At 35.6% G+C, this 17,091-nt stretch overlaps 1 protein-coding gene and 1 pseudogene across 1 annotated transcript; one reads left to right on the top strand and one right to left on the bottom strand.

The window, feature by feature from the left end:
- The first annotated feature begins 6,278 nt into the window (after window positions 1–6,278).
- Window positions 6,279–10,069, top strand: LOC140840881 (protein LONGIFOLIA 1-like; annotated as a pseudogene).
- A 3,982-nt stretch (window positions 10,070–14,051) lies between these two features.
- On the bottom strand, window positions 14,052–15,694 carry LOC140841574 (uncharacterized). The gene is made up of 2 exons (XM_073209096.1): window positions 15,263–15,694; window positions 14,052–14,322 (listed from the first exon to the last, which is right to left on the bottom strand). Exon 1 carries the CDS (start codon window positions 15,652–15,654, stop codon window positions 15,271–15,273), a length of 384 nt encoding a protein of 127 aa, XP_073065197.1. The 5' UTR covers window positions 15,655–15,694; the 3' UTR covers window positions 14,052–14,322; window positions 15,263–15,270.
- Between the last annotated feature and the right edge of the window lie 1,397 nt (window positions 15,695–17,091).

The following is a 17,091-nucleotide window of genomic DNA, read 5'->3' as shown; positions in this document are numbered from 1 at the left end:
TACCATACTTACTAAAAAAAATAAAAAAAAAAATCGCTGCATTTGTTAAGAAAAATATCCAAATAAGAACCATCGAACAGATGATTCATCAAACGAAACAAAAAAATATAGCGAATAATAGTGGTGCAATCGGGGGTGGAGCCATATGCTCATTTATCTGGGCTTTAGTCCGGGTGGTCCAATATTTTTTTTAATGTATATATAAATTTTGTATAATTTTGAAATAATATGATATTAGTCCGAGTAGATCAATTTAAAATATTAAAAGATTCTAGAGTTTAAAATTTTACCCTGGGCAGAGCCATATTTCTGGCTCCGCCACTGGATGCAACTCAAATATTTCAAATCATTCGACGATATAAGTTTCATAGTTCAATCGCTCTACCCCACGAACAATTATTTCATCCCAAAAATCTTCTTCTCAATAATTGCACTTCTTGCAAACAATGAGAATCGAACTCATGTAATGAGAACTATATTTCAAGATGTTTAGGAATGATATGCGTGTATATTTTCCTGTAAAACAGTTCAATGTTTGAATTCCAAGTATAAAAAGATTTATTTAATGTTGTAGGATACTTTGATATTTGAATTGCAAAGTACCAATTAATTTTTTTCAAATTTATTATTCCCCAAAAGTTGAATATAACATATCCACTTTTCCAGTATAATTCATGAATCTGAACACTATAATTTAATGAATGAATAGACTAATCTATGTGCATTTCATCACTCATTATTCAATGTAAAAATACGTTAACCAATTCTAAAGTTTTTTTATGCTATATTATTTGGGAAAATTCCAATTTTTGGTTGTGTGTGTTTGTTTCTTGGTCATTTTGTTCTTTTATATTATCAAAATTCAGTCTTAGTCTTTTATGTGTTTTAAAAAAATTTATTCATCTTTCATCAAGAATGCTGATATGACATTGTACACATATGAACAAGTGGCGTCAGTTTGGAAAAAAAAAGGACCTAAATTTCCCCAAAAAAATAGCGGATTAAGACTAGAATTTTACAAGATATAAAATCAAATATATAAGATCAAGATTAAAATTAACAATAATATTTTTTCATGATTACTTTACGTGATTTCCACTTGAATCCAACTAAGTACTTACATGATCTTTATTGGTAAACCTTTAAAAATATTAGAGTGGTTGCCCAAATCAATTTATTATTGTAAGAATTATATTGTTATTCTGTAAATTAATTTCTAGTCGGATGATAATAATTTTATTGAGATTTATTATATTCCACGAAAATATAATCCCGCAATATGTGATAATTATTAAAAAAAATCTTGATCTGACTCTCGAATTCGTTAACTCGTTTAATTTGGAATCTTATACAAAGTTAATGTTATTATCATATTACATGAACGACTTGCGATCTATCGAAATAATTCGAGTTATTGTTTACACTTGTATTTTGAGTTGTGAACGTCTTTTATATTTCTAAATTTATTAACTTTAATATATTTTTGTATTCACAATTTTATTATTAGGACGATTGATCTTCATTTAATTTCTGAATCAAAATCTTTACAGTTAATCGGTCCAATATTATGGGTAACCACTAGTCGTTAAACCTGACACGAGACGAAATTTCCAGATTGAAGAAATCTTTTATAATATATTTTCTTCATTAAATTATATTTATTTTTAGTTTTATAACTAATTTCCAGATCCCTATTGATTCGATCGCAGTTGCAGGAAGGCAAGTGGACATGTGCATACATATGACTTCTGATTTACACACTTCCTATGATCTGGCACATGACAATGCACCTTAATTTCTAAGAATTGTTTCTTGACTTTTAACAAATTATTTTGGCAAAAAAAACTTGTGTGAGACGGCCTCACGGGTCGTATTTTATGAGACATATCTCTTATTTGGGTCATCCACGAAAAAATATTATTTTTTATGCTAAGAGTATTACTTTTTATTGTGAATATCGATAGAGTTGACCCGTCTCACATGATAAAGATTCGTGAGACAGTCTCACAAGAGACCTACTCAATTATTTTTGCCTCTAAACTTTCATTGACAAAATATTAATTATTCAACGACTATATTTTGCTTAAAATTGTTCTAATTATCGGCTTGTAAACTTGTTCATCCTTCAATAATGAGAGAAATTGCTTTCTTGTTACTTCATGTTTGTCTCTTTGTAATTTTGTCATCAGTTTTGTTAAATTTCTAATTATTAATTCGCGACGTGACATTGTTACAGTGCTACGTGTGTAATTTCACATCAACACTTTTGATAAAAAAAGATAAAAAATTTCAAAAATCGAAAAATACATGAATAAGATTGAAATTTGATAAACACTTATTACCAAAACTCTTTCCTTCAATTAATAACACCCAAAAAATATTAATCATTTAGAAATATGACCATTACAATATCATTAATTTATGTATGTGTGTGTGTGTGTGTGTGTGTGTGTGTATATATATCACATTATATTCAAAAAAAACTTGTAAATATCTCATGTCACATGATATAGGGAAAATATTTATTCAGAAGCAAAATGTACCCTTACTCAAATTAGAAATGTCACACTATTTTATTGGTCTATTGTAATCAAATTTGACACACACCCTCTTCCATTAAATGATTATGAAACTAGATTAATATCTGATTAAGAATTAGGAAATGATCCCATTTGACTAGCCTAATTCACACAAGAGTTTATATGTCCTTGCACCTGGTTGTTGATTCGCAGGGGTCGAGCGGACGTCTCAGCGATATAAAAGATTATTTTGAAAATTCAATTAGATCACTCACGAATTAACTACGTTTAAAAAATATAATTTATATTTCCAACTTATCATATTTAACTCGGATCTTTCTTAAGAATATCGATGAATTATCACATTTCGTCTTCTAGATCCACCTCGAACATATGGGTAATTACAGATGGGTAAAGATATCACATTCCGTTTTCTTAAGTAATATCGGTGAATTATCATATTCGTGTATGTTGGATCGCCCTCGAATGGATGATTTCTTGGAGCATGGTATAAGCTTAGTGGGATTGATCAGGAGTTGGTTTTGGCCTTATGAAGTATATCTTTACTTTATACACGTGATGTGCCAACCTTCTTTTGTAGCCCTCTATTTCATGTTTCAACTATCAAATCATCCAATTTTATTCGATTATTAAAGTCAAATAACTTGAAAATTCATAGCATGTGACAGATATACTTATGTACTCATCAACTATTTTACAATATATATTTAAATTTTCAAGCAAACAAAGGATCTTTCTTGGGAAAAACACCCCATGTTCGCCTTGCAAGAGCATCCACTTCTTTAAGAAAAATAACAAATGGATGGAGCTTCGGAAAATTGGTGGTGCCTCCTATTGGAAAAAGTCATCATAAATCAAAATTATGTAAATTTATTATGAAATTTAAAGTTTCGTCTCACAAAATATTACTAAGATGCTTCCTGTTATTTCAAATGAGGAAGCTAGATTTTGATGAACTTCCAAATAAAATGCTTAAAGTAAAAGATCAATGAATAGAATGAAGAAGAAAGCGAACTATGGAAGGGTTTGTCGTTAAAAATAAAAGTTTAAAATACTTTTTAAAGGCTTATAATAGACTTTTATAACAACTTGTGTTATCATTTTCATAAAGAGTAGGTCTCTTGTGAGACGGCCTCACAAATATTTATCTGTGAGACGGGGTCAACCCTACCGATATTCACAATAAAAAATAATATTCTTAGCATAAAAAAGATAACCCAAATAAGAGATCTGTCTCCACAAAATACGACTGGTGAGACCGTCTCAGATAGAGTTTTTGCCTTTCATAAAACGATTCCGGATATAAAGTAGTGTCGATAAGAACTTATTGTACAGTCACACGGGCTTTAGCCTAGGACGTGACAATAAATGAGAAGAAAAAAAATCAATTTAATATGGCATTTCTCCACAATCAAAATATAGAATCCAATTTCAAGTTAACCAGTTAGGTCCTTGAATTTTTTGAATCTGCCCCTTATCAATGTGATTGAATGAACATGTGAGAGGATAAACATAGATAAAAGTGTCCCTTGAATGCGCTTTGCCATCCATGTTATTAAATGATATTTTCGTTGTTAAACAAACTTATTATTGGTTGGGCTGTCAGCACATCAAAGTGCTTCAATCAATACCCACAATTAATTGGGACAATATTTAAATTACAGATATAATTGAGAAAATTTTAAATAAATTATAGGGCATATGTCCCAAAAATAAAATATATGAGTAAAAATAATTTATTCAAGTTCCTTTAATGTATTTTTTTTACCATCGCCCATTTGAGAGAATATTACCACACATATAAGTCATGGAAACTAATTTGATTAGTTAATCCTTTTAGATACTGTTTCGCTCCATAGATAAATGATGAATGATATATAATGTATGAATAATGAAATAATATAAAATTCTAATATTTTATAAAACTTGAATCAATTACTGACAGAAATATTAAAAAAAATGTATACATATTGTTATTGGAAGACATGCAAAAACTTATGTGAGACGGTTTCACATGTCGTATTATTTGAGACGGATCTCTTATTTGAGTCATCAATGAAAAAATATTATTTTTTATGCTAAGAGTATTACTTTTTATTGTGATTATCGGTAGGGTTGACCCGTCTCACAGATAAAGATTCGTGAGACCGTCTCACAAAATACCTACTACTGAACACGGTATCCTCTAAAAATAATAATAATCGGTAAACAAACAAGCAAAAGAAGCCATATTCTTACTATATAAAGATTATATTGAATATATATTATGATGGATTACAGTTGCACCCTCTATCTATATTTTCTTGCTCAATTATAATTCATTAAAAGAAGACATTAACTGTTGTGTCTTCTTCCTTATTTTCACATTCAATTCCAGCAATTAATACCGGACCACATTAACATTAAAAAATAATTATTAGACTTACTATTATATGAACTTATAATATTATACACTTGAATGCTAAGCTGAAATTAACAATTAAAATGGCAACCACTTACCATTAAGTTATGTGAATCATGCAACTGAACTTCAAAACAAGACCAATCGGAACTTAAAGACAACATCAAGCATCTGTCACTCGTATAAATTTACTAAGATTATCAACAATCGAAGAGACCTTACAAAACTGTCGTAGAAAATTTTACGAGGTCGTTCTCAATCGATATCAAAATTTTGGATACCATCAGAGTTTCTATCCATGAGTTTACACTACCAAAACATGCATTAAAACCAATATGATCTAATTTGTATATTCAACCAAAAGTCCAACGATGACTTGTAACTCGGATGGATTTTTTCCACTCTTTAGGATTAAACCTGGCATATTCTGAGTTATAACCTTGAAATATCCCCTCCTGAGTCCTAACCAATCGACATTTTCTATCTATTATTAAAATTAATGAAAAAAAAAAGGAAGAAGAAGTGAGTGATTAGAGAGTTGTGACAGAAGTGTATTTGCCTAAATGAATGAATCCACTTTCTTGCACAATCTGACAGACTCCCACATGCCAAAGTAGAGAGGTCCAGGCTCCAGAATCTTGACCCCACCCACATTACATGATCCACATGGAAATCAAAGAATATGACCAGTGAAGCTGTGTCCCATACATTCACACTACATCTGACTCAGATTCTCTCCTCAAAAAATAAACTATAATAAAGAAACACTTACCATTTTATATATATATTACCTGCACAAACTACATTCCCTCTGAAAACTGTGTTCTCTAATCTACATCACCCTTTTTCTCGATTCTGTGAGAAAACCCAAATAAAACAGCATTTTTGTTTTCTGGGAAGGATGGATCTTTGAGATTCTGCATTGATGGTGGCAGGCAATTCTTGATTTTTGGAATCCAGAAAATCTATAGTTTTAAACATAATCCCATCTCTGTGTAAGTGCTATGTTTTCTGCTTCTCATTTATCATGCTCACAGTTTCAAGTTTTATGCTTGCAATGAAAGTTTATATTTTTTTTCCAAAGTCTGGTTGAATCAAAACCTTAAAACCACTGGGAAAGACTCGGTATATTCCTCCCTGTGGCAGAAAACAAGAAGCAAAACATGCTGAAATAAAAGTCCAGTGATAAAAAAAGGCTTCAAGATTAACTGCGTGATCAAAATATTTCTTGAATCGAGTTACTTTCATGTTTGGAGGCAACATAAGCTATTCAAGAAGCAACAGAGGATTAAAGATCCAAGTTTTTTCATTATATGTTATCGGGGAAGGAAACGGATATGCCTGAGAGGATGCTTAATCGAGATCTGCAAAAGCAGATTGGGTGTATGAATGGCATATTTCAGCTCTTGGACCCGAATCATTTTCTTGCAGGCCGGCGTGTAACAAGTCGCAACCACAAAAGGCTAATCCAAGGTAGTTTCTCATATTCATTCTTCGAGTATTTTTTTACAGTTACAGAAAGTTATAAGCTCGACTTATGACTCATTATCTATTTTTCAAGTAAAACTCAATTCTTTGGCAATCTTGCATGTCATTTATGGTGAACCATCTGGAAAATCACAATAGATTAAAGATAGAGATATATTTACACAGTTAAGAGAGGCACCTACTTAGAGATCGGTTCCACTCAGTCAAATTTCTCTCAACACTAAATATAGCTGCAACTTTATGCTTTCAGGTGCTCAACACCATTTGGATCCTAAAAATGCACCAAAAGCTGTCATGGTAAGATTCTGCAGTGTACTACTCTTTGTTTTATTGGAGAAAGAAAGAAGAAATTGGTCAAAATTCATTAAAATTAGTTGTCACCTTCATTATTTAATTTGAAACTTATATTGGCAGGCAGAAGATTTGGAGGTGCAGAAGGAGAAATCGAGGAGTTCCATGGAATCAGTCCCGACCCTCTTATTCATCGTCTTCTTCTTGTTCATCTATATTCTCATCACTCGAATGTAACAGAACAGTTAAACCAGAATCACTTTCTGTGAGGCAAATCGGTATGCCTGAGACCCGATCAAAGATCACAGCTATGAACGAGCAGAAATCCCATGATCTTCAAGATGTAGTGAAGGACTCGTTGTACAAAAAAGCACATGGATTGTCGGTAAAATGTCAAGCTAAAGATGAAAAAAGAGGCCGCGTCTTGAAACATGTCGACTCTCCCAGGCCTTTGGAGCTGCCCAAATACGTGAAACCGAAAGCCATGAGTGCCAAGGTATCAACTCGAGTTCTTGCCAAGCCCCAGGATAGTACAAACAGCTCCAAGGATGAGCGGCCGGCACTTCCTCGCTTCTCTTACGATGGAAGAGAATCACGAGAGACATCAAAGTCAACGATGAAGCTCAAAGAACTCCCAAGGTTATCATTAGACAGTAGAGCAAGTACCATGAAGCGTTCAGCACTCGAGTCAAGATTGGATTTTTTGGGCTGTGACTTGCACATGAAAAATGAGAAATGGAGCAAAGTACCCCAAACGAACCAAGAACCGGGAAGCCACAACCGATCATCCAGTTTAGTAGCAAAGCTAATGGGTTTGGAATCTTTCCCAGATAATGTTGCCACCAGGTGATACTGGGATCACAAACATCAATAGAAGCCCAAAAAAGATTTGGTTTCAAGATCATCCTCAACAGCAGAGAACAGCAACCAAAACCATGTTTGTTACTCCCCACGAATTACACGGAATGATCCCGCCTCACCACGATTGCCTAATTCCGATTCTGATTGGAAATCAAGCAACCGTTCAAGGTTTCCAATGGAACCTGCTCCATGGACGCAACAAAATTCAAGTCAAGATTCTCCCAAAGTGGCTTCCCACAGTAGGACAGCTTCAACAAATATCCAGCATCGATCTTCTTCAGTTTATGGCGAAATTGAGAAGAGAATAACAGAACTTGAATTCAAAAAGTCCGGTAAGGATCTGAGGGCTCTTAAACGGATACTCGAAGCAATGCAAAAAACAAAAGACAGAATGGACAATCAAAGAGGAGAGTCTGTTCAGTTCACGTCACATACAAGGGCATATAGTTTAGATGAAAGCTGCTCTGATCAGAATTATTGCTTGTCAATGTGGCGTGATAAAAAGAATCATCAACAAGCTTTTACCATTAACGAGCACAGCTTTCCGAATATAACAGATTCTTCAATCGTGATCATGAAACCAGCAACAGTAATGGACAGAGAGAAACATTCAAGATCAACTCAGGTTTCCAGAATAGCAATACAGCATTTGCAGAGGTTTCAGAATCAAGACTCTAACCAGTACAGGGATAACTCACTTCACAAAAAAGTAGTAGAAGATCTGAAAGCAAGGAAAATTGATTTTGGTGTCTCCGCTCCACATGATCCTTCCATCGAAAAGAAGATTACAAGGAGAACCACAAAAGTAGAGCAAACCTTAAAAGCGTCTCCACAGATGAAGGTAAGAAGTTGCAATACTTTAGGAAGGAGTTCTGAAAGTGTGAACCCAAAATTAACAGAGAATAGAGGCAGGATAGAAAGACAATTCCATCCCACAACCCCGTCATCAGACTCGGCCAGGGTCAAAAGGCTACTCCATTAAGAAAGTCATAGAAAAAGGTTCCAACGCCAGGCAACTCAACATAAAGTCAACAAATCTGCAATTAAGTGATGATCAATTTAGTGAGGGAAGCAGCGAGACGAGATATTCAAGTAACCAAGGTGATACAGTTTCTATAAAGTCGGAAGACAACATTAGCTTATACTCACAGATGGAAACAGAAGTCACAGGCACTGCTCGTTCTATTAGCACAAATACCAAAACGCACAAGGTAAGAAAAGATAGAGATAACTTAACATAATTCTTGTTTGTTATTTTGCCCCCCTAGTTTACTAGCCTTCATTTTAGGTATCCCAGAATTCAGCGGCAACATTGATGGAATACACGCCAACAGTCGAAGTTGCAGCGACCATGATGGAACAACCAAGTCCAATCTCAGTTCTCGATACCACAATTTATGAAGAAGATTCACCGTCTCCAATAAAGAAGATATCAACAGCTTTTAAAGGTATTGTTCTCTCTTCAGAGTGGCAAACAGAAACTGAAGTGGATAGTAAACTTCACATTATATAAACATATGATTTAAAAAGTTTCGCCTGTATAATACACACCTCATATCCATCATCTGACGTGTGATTATTTTTGTCTGTTGTGTCCTACTTGTGCAGAAGATGAAAGTTCAAATCCTGATGAAGCTCTATGGAATCTAGAGAAACTTAATCCTTTGCCACCCTATCTTTGTCACGAGTACAATCAAAAGAAGCTAGAAAATATAAAGCACTTAATCCATGAGCGTAGATTGTTGAAAACCAAACCTGATGAAGCTACTGCAAAACAAACTGCATCGGTGGATGTGAGCTCAAATCAGGATCACAGATACATTAATAAGATGATACTCGCTTCACGACTTCTTGAGGATGTGAATGTCATCTCCATGACTGATCAGCTCCATTCCTCGTCACATCTGATCAATCCAAATATGTTCCACATCCTTGAACAAAGTGAGGAGATTATGGAAAGGGGCTGATGGAGAACTCAACAGAAAGAGTGATTGGTCACAGTCGAGTTGTAGAAGCCATAGAAAAGTTGTTTTTGATATGGTAAATGAGATATATGCCCGCAAAATTGCTTCAGACGGGTCATTCATCCCAGGTAGGAAAAGGGTAAGCCCACATGTGCTCATAAAAGAAATATATTTGGAGGTGGACCGGGTGCAGCAGAAGACGGAATACAATCTTGACGAAGAAGAAGGTCTGGTCAGAATCTTAAATGCAGATATGATGTCTCGATCGGAAGACTGGGCAGACTACGGTGTTGAGGTTCCAGCCTTGGTGTTGGATATCGAACGCTTGATCTTTAAAGACTTGATTAATGAGGTAGTCACGAGTGACACTGTGGGTCTGCAGAATTGGCCAAAGAAACATTGCAGGCAACTGTTTAGAAAATAGAAGTTATGCTTACCCTCTGTGCTTCTACATTTCTCGTCTTCTATGTAAAACATCATGTCAAATGTATATATAAATTAACATATCTCTAGAATTGAGTAAATATCTCATTTACTTTAAAATACCATTATTCTTCATGGCTAAGCCTCATTTCATGAATCATTGTACTGCAATTGCAGTGATAAAATAAGTGGATCAGAATATATATTAACACTGAAATTCATTTTAACCCACATCGTGCAATATTAAAGGCCAAGAAATTGGCTCCTCCAATGTTTTCTGATTCATCATTACCAGTGGACACGAACATTTTCTGATTCTCAGTAGTTTAGGTGCTTCACAGAAAAGTGATCATATGGTACGACTTTTGCCAACTACCTCATGGCTGAAGGAAAAGCAGTATACAGGTGTCGCATGATCATTGATATTACTTATTGCTACAACATAAACACACAAGAACTAACTAATTGATACAAAAATAAGGCATAAGGGAGATAATATTAGAATTGGTTACTCCTTTAACTTATCCTGTCCACGCCCTGCGAGATGGAGGATCCATCAAAGTCTAGATCTTGGAACTGAATCATGAGAAATGGACTACCAACCCTCTGTAAGCCCACAAAAGAATAGGCAGAAACTTGTTCTCGAAAAAAGTGATTTCAAGAGCTAAATGTTTCATACACAAACAGGATTGGAACATAAATATGTGGCTCCTGTATTGTCACAAAATAAGGTAGGAGGCCGGTGTATATAGACACCAATCTCTTGTAATAAATTTAGAACCCATAAAACTTCTGCTGCTGGATTTGCTCTTGTACTCAGCCTCGGTGGAGGAGTGCTGAAACTTATTTTGATGAGCTAAATGCCACGAAAAAAATATTGAACCAAGATATATGAAATATGTTGTGGTAGAACAACCTCCTGTCCTTAACAGTCACAATCAGTCCATAAAAACTGAGAAGTTAGCAGGAAACCGGTTTGAGAAACAAGCGATGACAAATTGAGCCATTCAAGTACTCGAGAACTCCTTTTATAGCTTGTCAATGAAATTCCATTGGTGCATGCATATATTGGGACAATTATTCACAGCAAACTGATACATGGGGACGAGTTATAGAGTCGATATGTGGAGAACCATCAACAAGAGATAGAGTTTCAGACTATTTCAGGGGTGTGACTACATTCTTTGCACCAGTCATGTGTCGTTGGTCAAAAGGTTAGCAATGTGCTGATGCTGTGACAGGACGAGGCCCTTTGAAGTGGGAATGACTTCAGCTCCCAAAAATTGATGTCAGAGAGCCAAAATCTTTGATGGAAAAATTACAAGCTAGCTTGCCGAACGGACTGATCCGAGAAATCAGGATGACTACCTGTTATAACTATGTTATCTACATAGACCATGAAATATGCCATGACACCATTGTTATGTTAAACAAGCAAGCATGCATCAGAAAATGATTTGTGGAACCCAAAAGGTAATAAAAATGTTATTAGCATCACACCATGCTTGAGTGCTTCTTTAAGACGATAAAGAGCTTTCTTGAGTTCACAGATGTGCATGTGGAAGCTGCTGATGGATATGGCTAGGGGATTGTGTATCATATAGACTGTTATGTGTCTTTCTGTTTGATTTTCGGTGTACAACGAATATGAGTTGAGGCAAAGAAATTCCTTTTTCCACAAGACGAATTTGCCCGAATGTATGTACTATACGGAATGACAATTGTCCTCAAGATACAACTTCACTCCAGAATGCAGCACTTCAAGTTCTGGATGTCAGCGAACAATCATATGCCTGAACTTTCAAGTTTCGGAAGAAAAGAATGCAATGAAATGTATGCGGAGAAGAGGTTATGAATGCTCGGTAGAGAGATATATATAGAGCGAGTCACATGTATGACATAAAGGGCGCACCCTTCTGTAATAAGCCATGGGACACTCGCACAAGCCAGGGGACGCATGGTTCTGCGCCAAGGGACTCACGGTTCTGCGCCAAAAGACAGTCACACGAGACGCACTGGTTAGAACTGGAGCACTGGCTGGAGGGTGCAAACATTGGACGCACTGTTTTGAAAATAAAAATTATTTTCCAAATAAATTTTGTCCAAAAAAATTAACACTGTCAAGAGACCACACTACACCACACTGGACCTGACCGGGCCGAGCCGGCCGTGCGTGTTTCACCGAGACCCAGCCTACCAGAATTTTTTCTCTTCCAAAAACTTCTGGTGCCTCTTGGGGCTAAACCCTTAGCTCAAACTTGGAACTAATAAAGAAGAATATACTTGGTTCATTTCTCAATGTGGGACAACTCTCACTTCCTTTCATTCACTACTCACAACTTATCTAACACAGACATCTTCATGTAATGTCCCAGGGACAAACACAACGTTGACATCTAATTATTCAAAGGCCAGTTGTTAGATAAGGCAAGACAAAAAAATGATTTTTATCATTGCAGGTTTTGTAATTCACATGATTGAATGCACAAAAATCGTCTCTCTTTTGCTCATGTTGAAACACCTTTGCCACAAGACGAGTTTATTATTTATCTATTGAGTCATCTAGATTTCTCTCACTCAAAATATCCATTTAGCAATGTATATACGCATAACTGAACTTCGAGATAAATTCCCAAGCATCATTCAACAAAAGTACATTATGTTCATCATCTACACCCTGTTGTTAAAGGGGTTCTTTAAGAGCTTGGATTACTGTCGAAGGTTCAAGTGCAGGTGACAATGGGTGTTTTCCAGTGAGGTTGATGGATTTACCATTCTAGGACTCCTAACACAAGCTGGGCGAGAGTGGTTGAGATTGGGATGGTAATTTTGGGAGACAGTAACCATGGAAAGATCATGGGGCGAAGCCTGAGTTATTATTCACCACATTCTTTGAAGTCTCTTAGTTTTTCAAAAAGTTCATAGTAGGAAATTGGAGATTCACGAACTTGGGTAGCTGCAACCGAAATCATATGAACAATAAGGCCCTCTCGGTGAATTGGATTTGGGTCAAGAGCCAATCCATCTGCAATTGAACTAGTGCCCTTCAAATTCTTGGATAGCTTAGCCTTGAGAGGGATGAGTGGATACCGAAAAATTGGCAAAGCTGAGAGTAAGGCGTACCAGGCTCCTTACGAGGTTTACGGCCTAGAATTACGCTAACACGAATTTGGTCCTGGTCAATACCATATAGTATGGATTGGGTTGACTTTTGCTTTAGCACTGTCCAGAGATTGTGATGGTGGAGTAACTATTCCATCAACATATATGCTACAAGATCCAAGACAGATAAAAGTTGATCGAATTTGTTTTCTCCATAAAATGTTCACCAAATTCAAGAGAATATATGCATGCAGAACCAAACATCTTGCAGCTTCTTCATGGATTTTTTCGACAACAGCGGAACGCCTGCTTTTGTCAGAAAAAGATAAAACATACAAGAGGGGGGAGAGACAACAAATTGGTTGCTTTCTGCTGCTCCCAGTTTCTTTACAGATTCCCTTATTCAACGAGTACCTCAGGGAGATACTTGTTTGGATAATGACTGAAGAATGAGGCTTCCATTAAGGCTCTCATTTCTGATAATTATTTGATTTTAGTTTGAAGACGGCAATTTTTCTAAATTGGCCACTCTTTTTGACATAGCATGGGATTAAATAGGTTAAAGTTTCGCTTATTTTAATATATAGATTATTCATTAAGTTTGTGTACATTACCTTATGGTGTTTAATGATGTCATAATAGTTTTACATTAATAATCTACTTATTCGGACAAATTTATTCTATTGTTGTATTACAGTTAATTATTTGTTAGTCTGAATAACAGATCAACTTTTTGGTGCCACAGCTGTAACAATGGGATTTATTCTGTCAAAAGAGTTTTAAGCATTCTGTTTTGTCGCGGGAGACGATAAAAAATGGAGCCAATTCATTATAGGAACTGAATCTAGGTGACAAGTGAAAACATAGATTGTTATATCAACTGAAATTGATGCAGATTTCACATATATCATCCTTACCTTCCACTTGCATTACAAGCACAGAAGGTTATCATACGCAGATCGGTTTGTTGCATTACATGAATTACACAATTCTCCAGAGCTAAATTGGATTCAAGTAAAATAGAATCAGACAATATCACTTGAAGGCAACAATACATCATCAACAAAACGTCATCCACAAATACATTTTAGGTCCTAAACCTTCTTATCTCAACTTAGATCGTCTAAGTTGTCGAAATACAGGTGATTATTGATATACGGCAAGAAATAAGAAACAAAGCGATCAGGCTTGAAGCTAGAATGACCTCGAATTCAAGTAGTGAGCAGCAACCGGTCCGTCGCAGCTGACAAATCTGTTATAAAGAGAAAATGCATTCCTCAGAGGTTAAATTCCAACTTCTATCCTTTTCTACCAATATTGTACAGATGAATAGAAGTGGTACTGTGCTTCTCCAGAAAATCAAAGCGCACCGAAGAAAGACTAAATAATGTAAATAAAGAGATGATTTAAAGGTCGCAGACTACCAGTGTCTTAATCTTTCAATCATAAAAGCATTATATGATCACCAACTATCAAACTTTAGAGTCACATCATGCGAGCCCCAAAACAACACAAGATTACCGTTCCAAGTCCAAATAAATGTTTCTAAACATCAATGACACATGAGTCTCACAAACACTGAATACAACAGAGAATCACACTCACTCCTACTGATGCCCCAACAGATCTAAATTATAAATGCAACCTCAAACCACTTGAAAGAGTGTGTCGATTTAAGCATTTTATAATTCCACGTATATATAAAATCTACGAGATCTAATCATGTTCAAGTAAATCTCTCCTAACTTCTGACGAACATGCATTTCGAATGGGTTGATATGGAACATGGCAGCAGCAGCAGCAGCAGCGATAGCATGATCTGATTCAATTGCAGTCCAAGATTCTACCAAGATGTAAACTAAACCCCCACTCGTATTCCTCAAAAATGTATCTTTTTAAGAACCAAACAGATTTGTCAAAGAAATTAATCAACTTTGCACGTAAGCCAAAACATATCAATTCAAAGTTCGCAAATCACTAGTCACTACCTCTGATATCAAAATCATTCTCAGAACATCGATCATCGACACAAACCACCATTTTTTACAACAAAACCAATGGACAATTAAAAGCCTCAACCATTTGTAACTCTCCATATATCCATCAACAAACGTAATTCAAAAGAATCAAAACCCGTTTGTCAGCCAGATGTATAAACATTCAGGAAAAGAGAGAGAAGATGAAGGCCATACCAGATCTTTCATTTCTGGTACCCACCGCCAATAGCATTATCATCTTCCACAACTTTTGCAGTCAAATACGGCCGTGGGAAATCGCTGGCGGGATCGAAAGCCTTCTCCTTCATCATCGTCTCCACGTCCGCCTTCTTCAGAACAGTGCGTTTAATCGGTGGTCGGTTGCGCCGTTGGTCCCGAGAAAAGTACTTGATGTCGTAAACAGTCTCGGGGAGGGAAGAGGGCACAATCGCCTGAGAGGGTACGGTGGCGGGGCAGTAGACCCGATACTCCGTTGCCTTAGGAACGGCTGAGAGGTACTCCGGATGAGCCGCAGGGCCCGTGATTTCCCATGGCTTCTTCACGTATCGACGAAGGGTTTGCCATAGGGATTTTACCGTTGACGCCATGGATGAATTGGGGAAAAGATCTCAAGTAACATCAACAAAATATAAATAAAGAGCGAATTGGGCTTATAGATTTATGGAGCCCAATTTCTTGTAATGAACTGAACTCTGTTGTTATTTGTGTATAATTTTCTTTAATATAACGATTTAATTTTTAGGGTTCGTTCTTAAAAGTAAAAAAAGTATGATATGTTAAAATTTTAGTATTTATAATTAAATAATTAATTGAATTTCATTAAGATTGCGTTTGGACATGTGAATTTAAAATATATTTTTATTAATTAGAAAAATAAGACCATAAATATTAAATTCGCCTTTTACGTGTTTATATAGTATTTTATGTTAGTTATGGTGATTTTTAACTTCACTCATAATATGTCATTTGAAATTCATTCTACTATCTATTAATAATGTGTAAACAAATAATGTATAAATTTAATATTATTGTTTAGAAAAAAATAAGATCTTTCAGCTCAGACAGAAAGATACGTGAACCTAGAAGATGCACGACGGCACAAGAGGATGGAGCAGCGACATGGATGAAATAGGGTTGAGGGAGTGGAGATAGGGGGTTGGAAGAGAGGTGTGAGTGAGAGAGAAGAGGATAAAGCTAGAGGTAAAGGACAATTTTTATCTCATGTTCCTCTGAATAGGAATCAAGACAATGTGATGGAGATGAGGGAATCGGACGGGAAGTGGGAGAAATCGCAGAAGGTTGAGAGTGATGCTATATTGCCTCTGTTTTATAGACAAGAGAAAAGAAAACCAGAGAAAAAAGTTGAAGAATGCGCCGGGCAATGTTTTAACGAGCTCCTGAAATGCTTACCACCTTAGAAAATATTATTCTTAACTTCATTGTTAATGTAATTTGTTTCTGAATATATGATGCAAATCGGTTGAAAATTAATAAAACCAAGTTCTTGTATCAAGTTCATGCATGTTGTTCTATTATGAGGATGACATGAGCTGAAGTTTACTTACTTGGGCTATGATTGGTAGAGAAGAAGAGGTGGGGGAGTGAAAATTAAAATTTACTTACTTGGGCTATACCTAGTAGATGAGAAGAGTTTGGAAGATTGAAAACTAAAATTTTCTACTTGGGCTATGCCTAGTAGAAGAGAAGAGGTGATGAGATTGAAAATTGAATTTCCTACTTGGGTTATGCCTAATAGAGGAGAAGAGGTAAAGATATTGAAAATTAAATTTTCGTACTTGGTCTATGCCTAGTAGAGTAGAAGAGGTGATGAGATCAAAAATTAAATTTTCCTACTTGGGCTATGTCTAGTAGAGGAGATTGAAAATTGAATTTTCCTACTTAGGCTATGCCTAATAGAGGAGAAGATGTGAGAAGATTGAAATTTAAATTTTCCTACTTAGGCTATACCTAGTAGAGGAGAAGAGTTGAGAATATTGTAATTTATTATTTTTCTGATAAGACAT

The sequence above is a fragment of the Primulina eburnea genome, chromosome 9, assembly GCF_022965805.1.
Source record: "Primulina eburnea isolate SZY01 chromosome 9, ASM2296580v1, whole genome shotgun sequence".
Taxonomy (NCBI): domain Eukaryota; kingdom Viridiplantae; phylum Streptophyta; class Magnoliopsida; order Lamiales; family Gesneriaceae; genus Primulina; species Primulina eburnea.
This window is presented reverse-complemented; position numbering and strand designations above follow the sequence as displayed.

Coding starts and splice junctions, on each gene's coding strand:
- LOC140841574 (XM_073209096.1), bottom strand. CDS start 15,654: ATGGCGTCAACGGTAAAATCCCTATGGCAAACCCTTCGTCGATACGTG.